The sequence below is a fragment of the Gossypium raimondii genome, chromosome 3, assembly GCF_025698545.1.
Source record: "Gossypium raimondii isolate GPD5lz chromosome 3, ASM2569854v1, whole genome shotgun sequence".
NCBI lineage: Eukaryota > Viridiplantae > Streptophyta > Magnoliopsida > Malvales > Malvaceae > Gossypium > Gossypium raimondii.
The window spans coordinates 11,710,125-11,720,855 of NC_068567.1; the positions used below are offsets into that span (position 1 = coordinate 11,710,125).

The window sequence follows — 10,731 nt, forward strand, 5'->3', positions numbered from 1 at the left end:
CAAATCGTTTTAAGTGTGGGCTCAAAATAAATTGAATCAATACAATGAATAGAAACTTTATTTAAGTAAGAAAGTTAATTCTCTCTATAAACTGGAAACTATGAGTATTATTGCGAAAAATAGAATTCATTCTTAAAATAATCACCACTATTTTTCGACAGAATATTGGTGCTCAAAAGTGTATGTCCATAGGTTAACTCATAGTTCCTATTTATTGAAAAACAATACAAGAGTTCTGTTCGACTTGAAGTAGAACTAGGGGGCAGTGGCATGCCCTAGTATACACTAGGGTTTGCCATCCCTTATATTATTCGAGCCTATATGGGCTTTTCATATATTGAGTCTAATTATATGTGTTAGTCAGATTTTTATCCAACACTTATAATTTATGCAATCCAATAGCTATTTTTTATTACCCAAAATATTAATTAATTAATTAATTAATTAACTTAACTAAATTTGTTTTTCAACTCAATTCTAATTCCATTAAAGTAATAGCAACTTTATTGTACTAGAATCCATGGGAAACTTAATTTAACTGTCTTATTCAACAAATCTATGATGACAAATTAATTTAATTCTCAATTTGAACCTCAATTATGTAATAATAATTTGAAGAAATTAAATTATTTTCTGAATTATTTTATGTACTTAGTGAGAAAACGTATTCACTGCAGATAGTGATATATGTGATCTATTTCTCTTACTTATCGTTTTTATTCATTCCAAAATTTGTTCATTCTATATGCAATTCGTTTCGGGTTATCTCGAGCTAGCGGAGGGACTGATTGCACATATATAATTAGGGCTCAAATAATTTGTAATTAAGTTCCTACTTTTTACCTATTAATTACAACTTATTTAATTATAGGATCATTCCACTATAGTACCATAACTGAACTCTCCCTTATTATATATCATTACGGAAGCTACTTTATTAAGTGTAGGGGTGAGTGTTCGATCAAATCGATTCAAATCGAGTGAAAAAATTTTGAGTTAGTTGAGTTGGTGAGTCTCATTTCAACATCGTAACTCGATTTGAAATTTTCAAGTCGAGTCGAGCGAAATAAAATTCGAGTCAAGTTGATCGAGTGAAATTATTCGAGTTAAATTAAAATTTTATTACAAGGTAACTATTTCCATGTTAGAGCACATAAATTTGAAACCACATATATTTTAAAACTCTTTCAAAGAAAAATAAGAGAAAACTAAAATAACTTAGAATGATAAACTTGAATAGGTAATTTACTTGTTTAGGTCCTTAAAATTATTATTTTGAATTTTTTAAAAATTAATTTTTCCATATATTCTTTAAAAAATTTTAGAATTTTTAATTTTTGTATTTAAAAAATATGAAATTTGGATTTTTTATAAATATTTTGAAATTTTGAAAATTATTTTGATTTATTTTTGTCGAGAGAGACCAAATTGCTCATTTTCGAAATCAACAGGGACTAAAGGGGTAATTATATCAATCTGTTATTTGAATTATTCGAGTTATTCGATTTGTAAAATTCAACTTGACTTGAACTTGAAAAAATGAATTACTTACTCGAGTTGACTCGAATAACTCAAATAACTCAATTCGATTAACTCAAAATTTAAAAATAAATGATTTTATCAAGTTGAATCGAGTTTTGCTCACCCCTAACTAAGTGCTTGTCCAATGATCTTGTCATAAGTGTGTTACCATCATAAGATATCATTAATCTCTCTAGGATAAAATCCCTTCTCCCAATATGGTCTTATTGTATCTCATGGTTCCATTAGATCTTCCAATTTGAAAAAGTTAATTACTAATATATAATAATTAAATCATTTGTCTTATGACAAATGACCCATGACCACATTCTTTTTTCATCAATCATGTAATATCAATGAAAGAATATTTTTTACCCTTTATTGGGCTATGAATTTCACTGTTGTGGAATGATGCTATATCATGCAAAAGTCATATATCTAACTTACCAGGTTTCAATTACTTATATATTTGAACTTGAGCTTACATTTAGATCAAAGTATACGAGTCATACATGCATGGTTCATCATCCACTTAGGAATAAGATATGTCATACTATAAACGTCACAAGTGAATAAATCCATAAACGGAGTTAGGATAAATTCAACTTGGGTCCTGTTTAATGTATTTCAGTTGAGACAATGACATCTGTCTCTATCTTCTAGGAGTTATCCGCTCTGATATCCAAGATAAGATATCTACCCAATCGGACTTAATAGACGACATAATAGTCTTTCAATCGATTTTCTCAGTTTCAATTAGGCTATGGATTGTTTAGATTATCTACTAATATAAGTTGTCTTCCACATTATGATTCGACCACATAATGCAAGTTAATATTAGTTAAACATTAAATGAGTCAATATTTGCTTACATTTTACTTTGCATGCAAAACCATTAAAGACATATATACAAATGATATTAATGTATAATGAAATTTCATCTAAACCAATCTATTCGAAAAATTACAATTATAAATTGATGAATACCAAAACCCATCAATATGATCATTCTGTAATTAACAGAAAAATTAGAAATTTTAAAGATAATTTAATTAATAATGATAAAGTATAGATAAAACAAGTTAATTAATTATTTTTTACTTACATTTTCATCTAATATTATCAATCCAATGCCAATGAATTCATTATCTTGTCGCCTTCCATTTCCAAATCTCGTCTACAGCTGCAACTTAGCGAATGAAGTTGTAGCTCTGCATCATATCCTTTGAAAAAAAATAGAAAAATATTAAAATAGTCATATGAATATAAGTATAATTAATTAATTAATTGATATGTATTTGTTTTATAATGTTTTTGATCAAAAACTTTTGCGTATACGACATTGTTAGTATAAGAATGTGACATACGATTACTTTCTAAAAGAAATTTAGAACCATACATGACAACCAAACTCCAACATGTTTGAATGTCTACCCTTGACTTTTATTTATGATCATTGCAGAACATATCTTTATGGGAAACTATCTTCGTGAATGGTCATTTTATATAAGATGGACAAATTTGCATTTGAATATGAGTATCTCTCTGCTTCAATCAATGGTGAGCCCAATTTTGTTACAATCAACCTGGTGTCATTATATAGTCCAAGACTTTGGTTTATATTTATAAGAAGCATTATCGAAACACCAACTTTCAACTCAATTTTATGGTTGGGAATTTAGGAGGATATAATACAAATTGTTGTTCAATATTTCTTGAAACAGGTGAGATTTTGTCTTCACTTAGATACTTCTTAAAATTGCCTAGAACTAACACCAACCTTATTAGACGGTGACAAGATAGCTCTATCCTTTATGAAGGTCGAATTCTTGAAGTTTTTTTCCAAATTGGGATAAGTGGATTCAACAATGTCACAAAATGAACCAGATCCATGTGGAATTATTTGCGACATGTCATCCCCATCATGTTTGATAGTAGGTAATTTACCATCACCAAATTCAACGGCCACTTATTGAAAGCAGAGACAGAAGAAGTTGTTGAATTCATATGAAATCACATGTTTATGGTTAATTGGAAAAGGTCACAGTGATCCCATATTAGAGACTTGGTAATGTAGAAGTTGAAATAATACCACTGCGCCTGCCCCAAGGAACATGTAATATTTGTCTGAAATCCCCTCCCAACAACATAGTTACCCCATCGAATAACTTGTTTTCTGATGAATGATCATTGCATCGCAGAATATCCTACAACATGTATATCAGCCATTGGTGCTTCATCCCATTTGTTCAGACTTGTCTTCCTTAGTAGTTCAGCTGCTGATGTACCTTACTTAACATCGCAAGGAGAGTTATTGCTTAATTTCAATGGGATCTTAAGTATTGAATGTGTTGTTCATCCACCATAATGCAAACAATTTTACCCTCAGACCTTAGTCGAGTAGTGATTATCCTCCATAAATATGTTTTCTCTGTGCCACCACTTGAATACAAAAGAAAAATGAAGCATCTAGAAGTGTTATAAACAAAATTGATAACTGCATCGTATACAGATCTTTGATCAACATGAAGGCCATTATATAGTTCACTGTGTTTGTACTACTAACTCGTCCCTATCATAATTAATGAAGATTAGAGTTGTTATAATTAGTTAACTGTTGGTATTTGTTTCAAGACATGGGTGATTATGAACCTTGAAACAAGAATATAGTAAATCAACTAAGATCCCTTAACAAGTTAAGAAAAAAGTTGCTCCATTCTACCAACGACGGGTGAGTTTTATTTGAGTGAGAACAAAATTTACCTTAAATTGAGATCGCACTGTAGGCCCAGTGCAACGGAGTTTCTGTAAATGGTCCAACGAGTTTAAGCCCAAACCACAATCCACCTCAGTACTTCAGTACCAAATAAACCTATTCCAAACTCATCGCTGATTTCTATATTGTTTGCTTTTATCTCCTGAATTTCAGTCTTCAGCTTCGACACAGAAACAATGGTTTATTCCAAGGATCAGCTGCTTGCTCGTTTAAAGGTTTCCTCTTTTTGATTTCTGGATAGCTTTTAGTTCTAATCTTTGCACAGTTAGTATCTAATTCGCAATATCCATTCAGTTTTTGGGAAATGATTCATTATTTAAACTACAATTGTGATTTGGGTTTTCATTATTTTTATTTAAATTCATTTATTTTCAGGGTAAGAATGGAGCAAATAAAGTGTCAAAACACAAATTAGGCTGTTACAATATGGTTTTCTCTGCTAAAATTATGAACTTTTATAGATATTTACACTATGAATTGGTGGAAATATTGTGAATTGTAACCAGTGGCCGATCTTGCCATTTGATTTTGGGGGCCAATTAGGAAACTAAGTATGTAGTTTGACCAATAGCTTAAAGCTGTGATCTTAAAGATGAAAATAGAAGAACACAAGGTGACAGATAACAATTTAAATTTATAATGCACAAAATTAAATTATAAACAAAAATAATAATAAATATATAAAAAAAAATTTTTTGGGGGGTGGTGGTAACAAGTTAATTTAGTTTAGCGCACACACTCACTCAAGATGTTCCCAAAATGGCCCGTGACTCCCATGGCAATTCACCATTGATTGCAATCCTTCTAATTATATAGTTTTGATTCAGCACTATTTCTATGTTTGTATCTGGTTATGATTGAATTCAAGAATTTATGGCCTTGCTTCAGTTTATGGTAGCTTTTCTTCTTTTGCATCTCTAGTGACTGGTATGTGCATTGGATTTTTTTCAGGAGCTTCAAATTGATTTTTCCCAGTATGAACATCCTGTTGTTTTGACTGTCGAAGCTCAGGTAAAAGAAGAGTGCTAAACTTAGCTGATTAGTCCCTTTTGAGTAGACAAACTCATGCGTTTCATGGATTCTAAAATTTTTCTTCTCATCAGGCAAAATATGTTGGGAATGTGGGAGGTGCACTGAGCAAAAATCTGTTCTTGAAGGTATACACCGAATGAATATTGGCATTGTTTCTGATGGATTGTTCGTAACTTTCTCAGTAATTGCAAATGGTTATCCATGCAGGACAAAAAACATAGGTACTATGTTGTGTCTGCCCTTGCAGATACGAAAGTAGATATGAAAGGTACATACTTTCTTTCCTGCTTTATTTTTTGTATAATGCATGGAAATAGTTTATTGGTCTCACATGTTGGTCTCAATATGGAAATTTTGAAGTAACTTTGAGATGTTAATGTGAGTTTCACGTGGCTTTCAAAGCTGTGCAGTTTTATCTCAGAGGCTTGGTTTAGGAAAAGGTGGTCTAAGAATGGCTCCAGAAGAGGCATTGGGTGAGATACTTAAGGTGGGTGAATATATAAGTTTTTTTACACTTGTTTGTTACCAAATTTTTGGAGGTCATGTTATTATTAATATATGGATATAGTTAAAGAAAAAATGACAAGCTACTTCTTTTCTTAGGATGAGTTTGGATGGGCGGTACGTTTACCTACGGTTAGTGTAAAAACAGTGGTAGCGGTGAGAGGTGAGATTAGACATTGTAGCGATACTATAGCGTGAGACAAAAAGTAAACTAAGCGCACTGCACCGCACCCAATCGCCCATCCGAACCCACCCTTAGAAGGTAAATAAATTTGGTAATCAATGTTTATGCATATTAATGATTGCCAAATATATGATTAGAAGATTATAGTTCACTATTTTATATTGTTACTTTTGTTTCCACGCCCTCCCCCCCTTTCAATAATGATTGTTATATGTATTTGCATTTCATTATTTTATGTTGCTTCTGTTTTCTTTTTTTTTAAGGTGCCACTTGGATGTGTTACTCCATTTGCTCTAGTAAATGAATCTGCAAGGTATTTAAGTTTTATTTCCTTCAAGCTTTGAATTTACATTCATTTTAATGCTGAATTGTACATGGAGAATTATCTTCCTAGGATCTTGCATTTAAGTAAATTTTGTTGGCTTATGTATTAGAAGGGAAGTCCTTGAAGCTTTTGTAGCTTTTTCCTTTGCCAAATTGTATAGAAAGTCCTTGTATTATACTTTTTTGGTGGATTTAGTCACTTTTTTTGTCTTCTTTAAATGTACAAAATTTGTCTAATTGTACAAAAATGACAATGTCACATGTTTTAAAAAATAAGCTATGGAATTAACAAAAAAAAAAAAAAATAGCCATAGGACTGAAAATACACATTTTGAGAAGTAGAGGGATATAAATGATCAATTATAGTAGAGGGATTAAATCTGAAAAAATGCATAGTACAAGGGCCTCTTACCCAATTTGATCTTTTTTCTTTTTGCATTTGTGTGTGCATGAAAGTGGCTGTGCCAATGTGAAAAGAAAAGAAAAATAATGTATCAAGCACTGCAAAACCTTCTGCAATAGAAGATGACTCTAGTGTTAATGATCATTAGGCCTAAATTCTAGTGCAGTTTCTTCTCCCTTCTTTCTCCTTCTCCTTCCCCTTTCTCTCATCCCTCTATTATGGATTCTGTGCTTAATAGTTTATCTGTAAAGATTTGTTTTTTTGGCGATTTTCTTCGTTGTATTTCTAGTGTTAATTTTCTGTTCCCTTTTTTTTTTCCATTTAAAGTCATGTCTCGCTATTGTTGGATAAAGGATTCAAAACTCAAGAGTGTTGCATCTTTCACCCACTTTCCAATGACATGTCAATCTGTAAGTTGGAATACATATATACACCTTTTTTTGCACCTTTTTGCAGAAAGATATATTCACATCCTTGTTTTTCGTATTCAGTTCCATGCTTTATTTTGTTACCTAAAATGAATGGAGTGGCTGTAGGTGATTATTTCAAGATGGAATATGTTGAGAAGTAAATATCTTATGCTTTAGCATTGTTTTAACCTATTTCCTTTTTATATGGACAACATAAGCAAAAATGCTGATTACGCTGAACCATCAATTCGATTCTTAGTGTCCCATTTTTAGTTCTTCCTATCAATTATTTGTTACAAGTATGAATGCTATGTGTCATGGTGTATGCAATTTGGGTTACTCAGGCATAGAACTCTTATGACGGAAAAAAGGGACTGATTTACTAGGCCTTGGCTTAATATAACTGAAAATCAATGAGGAAACTTAGTCGTTATAGCTCTATATACCTTGGTGTCAGAACCTTTATCTTTTCGGTATCTGTTTAAACTAACTCCCAATAATTTATTTCCAGCTCTTAATGCCTTTGGTCTTGACAAGTTTCTTAAATCAATTGGGCGAGACCCAACTTATATTGATCTGGAGGTGATTTTACTTTTTCCTTGATGTGTCCCATGTCACTGGTAATGACTTGTCAATTCAGCTAATCTAATATCGATTTACTGTTGGTAGGCTAACCCTCCTGTAGGGAAAGATCAACCTCCCGATCTAGCTTCTTTAGTTCCATCTGGTTCGACAGTTCTGCCTGATCTTCCCAAGAAAACTCCTTCACAAGATTCATCTGGAAATCATCCTAGTGCTGGTAATAATTCTACAGCAGTTACAGGTAATTTATCCATAAGAATTGTCATTTACCACTGTTTTCTACTGTAAGATTCTCACTTTCTTGCCCAAGTTACAACTTCCTAAATTTTGTTCCTATTGTAATGTTTCAAGAAAATCAAAACTAAGTTTTATCTATTGATTCATTTAAATGAATTGTTGACATTGTTTTAAGAATTTGACATGCTTGAAGTCTAGATCACCATTCCCCTGTTTCTATTTGATCCTGAGACCAACACCTGTTTTGGGTTCCAAGGATTAGCCTACCATTTGTTCTTATAGCTGTAGCTTTTATACTAATCATTTTATTGTGTCGCACAACTTGGGCACAAAGATGCTGAATTTTATAGTTTCAACTTACGATGCTGAATTTAATAGTTTCAATTTAAGGTTGTGATAAATATGACAAAATTTTGCATCTAGCTAGCGGTAATGGGCTTTGTTGACAGTTTGTCAAGGTTAAGTGAATTTTATTTTTCTTTTGATCGAGGTGGTGATTTAATGTCAATGGTTGCAAAACAATGGTGCCAATCTTACATTAGGAATCTGTTTCTTGTCTGGATTAACACTGATTGTCATTTCATCTGTTAATAAAAAACAATATTGTTGGTATCAGAAATTCGAGAAGAACTGTAATGTTGTTTGCATGATAATTGAGTTTCTAGCTCTGCTGTTGATTACCTACATAGTGATGTAGGAATTAATTTGGTCTAAACAATATAACCCTTTCTCTTCTCTCTATGTAGCAAAAGCTGATAAGCCATCTAATGCTGTGCAAAATGTTAAGGAGAAATCTGTCAATGGTGTTCGACCATTGATTCCTTCCACAGATGCTGGGAAATTTGTGGAAGAGCTTCTGGATAGAACATCTACGTTACTGCTATCAGAAGTAAGCTAATTCTAATACTTCTGTCAACCTGATATTCTTCTTTCTTTATTTCCCCCCTTAGACTTATGAACTGAATGCAGATTTCCGAAGATTCCATCAAGCGACATGCTGGACAATTAGGAGCTGAAGTGGCGAATAATATTAAAAAATGTCTTAGAGAAGATCTAAAGAATCTCGCTGTAAGTATTATGCAGTAACAGTTAAATATTTCCTTCATTATTTAGTATATAACTCTTGGTGATTCTTTTGAATAAACCTAAAGAAACTGTTCAGGTTTCTAATAGTTTTTTGTTTGGCTTCGACCCACAAGTGCCCTGTTTATTTTAGTTTTCAAGTTTATTCTAACAGAAATGATGGGCTTCCATTGCAGACAATATTCAAGAACACGGCATACACAGAAGGGTTTTATGCCGGTACTCACTATCAGCCCAAGCGTCTTTGATCTTATTTATGACAGTTTATCTCCCTTGGACCGTTTTCCTTACCAGAATACGATTTCTAAGCTGAAAAACAACAATCAAACACAGAATTTTCATCATGGCGTTCTTCTTTTTATTATGTATTTTTATCTGCATTTAGACATTTAATTGAAACTATGCATGCCCATGTTTTTAGAATCATATAAAATTGCTTGTATTGTTCAGATACATTTAATTGAAACTATGTATACCCCAGTTTTTTAGAATCATATGGCTATTTAACTGCCATTTATTTGATTTTGATAATTGCCATGCTATTTTCCTGGAAATTGATTGTTTGAAGGTGCATCTAATGTACTTGAAATAGATGAATAGGCTGTTTATGCAGCATTGAGATTTTAGAGATCCTGCAGTATAAATTATATAATAGGATTAGAGAGTGGCAAGCCATGGTAGGTGCTGCTTAGGTTTCTCATTTGTATTTATTATAGCAGTATTTTTAAAATATAATTTATTACCAGACGGCATGTATTCTATAGTACTTACAGATTTAGAAGTACTTGCACTACTTATTTTCTCTATCATCCAGTCTTTTGGTATTGATAGATCTCTTAGATGTAATAATTGTAGTTGTATTTCTGTAGTAAATTTATTAGGTTCAAAGAGTTCAATAATTTTATTATTAATCTCTTTTATTTCTACTACGCAATATTTGTATATTCGAAGTTCAACTTATTGCTAGATCTTCATTAAATCATTGATTTCGAATTTTTTATCGAATTATTAAACATAAACATTCTTCTATTAGAGGTTACGTAATAGATATAAAGTAATTTGGTTTAACTTTAAATCCTATTACACTGTATGTAAGTTTGCTTGAATTCTTCCAATAAGTGCTTTTATTGGATTTTCAAATCCTTTATCTAACATAAGCATTATTATAGGTATATCATGACCTTTTCTAAATAAAGCTCTAATAGTTATCATTATTATTACTAAATGTATATATCTAACTTGAGGGTATTTATATTTTAGTAACTAATGGGATTTCTGTTAATCCTTCTCTAGTATTAAAGAAAATACTTCAACAGATGAAGATGAAAATATAAAAATATCGAACCTATGGATACCGATCAAACAAATCCTTATGGAAAAAGAAAAATAGAGTCGATCTTCAAAATATGATTATCTAAGATTTTTAATAAAGATTTTGAAAAAGTTAAAAATACAACTAGAATTCTAGGTAATAAAATAGAAAATATTGCTACAAATGACATAAAACTTGAATATCTAGGAGAATCATCTACTCAATCAATCCCATATAGAATAGATGATTTAAATAAAAGAAATGTTGTTCAAGGAGGAATATATTTAGATTTATATAAAATATTTAAATTGGTATCGAGGCGTAGGAGTAATGATACATGGAAAAATAATATCATAATATTTA

The 10,731-nt window shown here is 31.3% G+C and overlaps 1 protein-coding gene across 1 annotated transcript; it reads left to right on the forward strand.

The window, feature by feature from the left end:
- The first annotated feature begins 4,360 nt into the window (after nt 1-4,360).
- On the forward strand, nt 4,361-9,578 carry LOC105797177 (uncharacterized). The gene is made up of 12 exons (XM_012627119.2): nt 4,361-4,512; nt 5,249-5,308; nt 5,401-5,454; nt 5,537-5,597; nt 5,740-5,816; nt 6,281-6,330; nt 7,072-7,154; nt 7,666-7,736; nt 7,824-7,977; nt 8,720-8,862; nt 8,943-9,041; nt 9,233-9,578. Exons 1-12 carry the CDS (start codon nt 4,474-4,476, stop codon nt 9,302-9,304), a joined length of 963 nt encoding a protein of 320 aa, XP_012482573.1. The 5' UTR covers nt 4,361-4,473; the 3' UTR covers nt 9,305-9,578.
- Nucleotides 9,579-10,731: the final 1,153 nt, after the last annotated feature.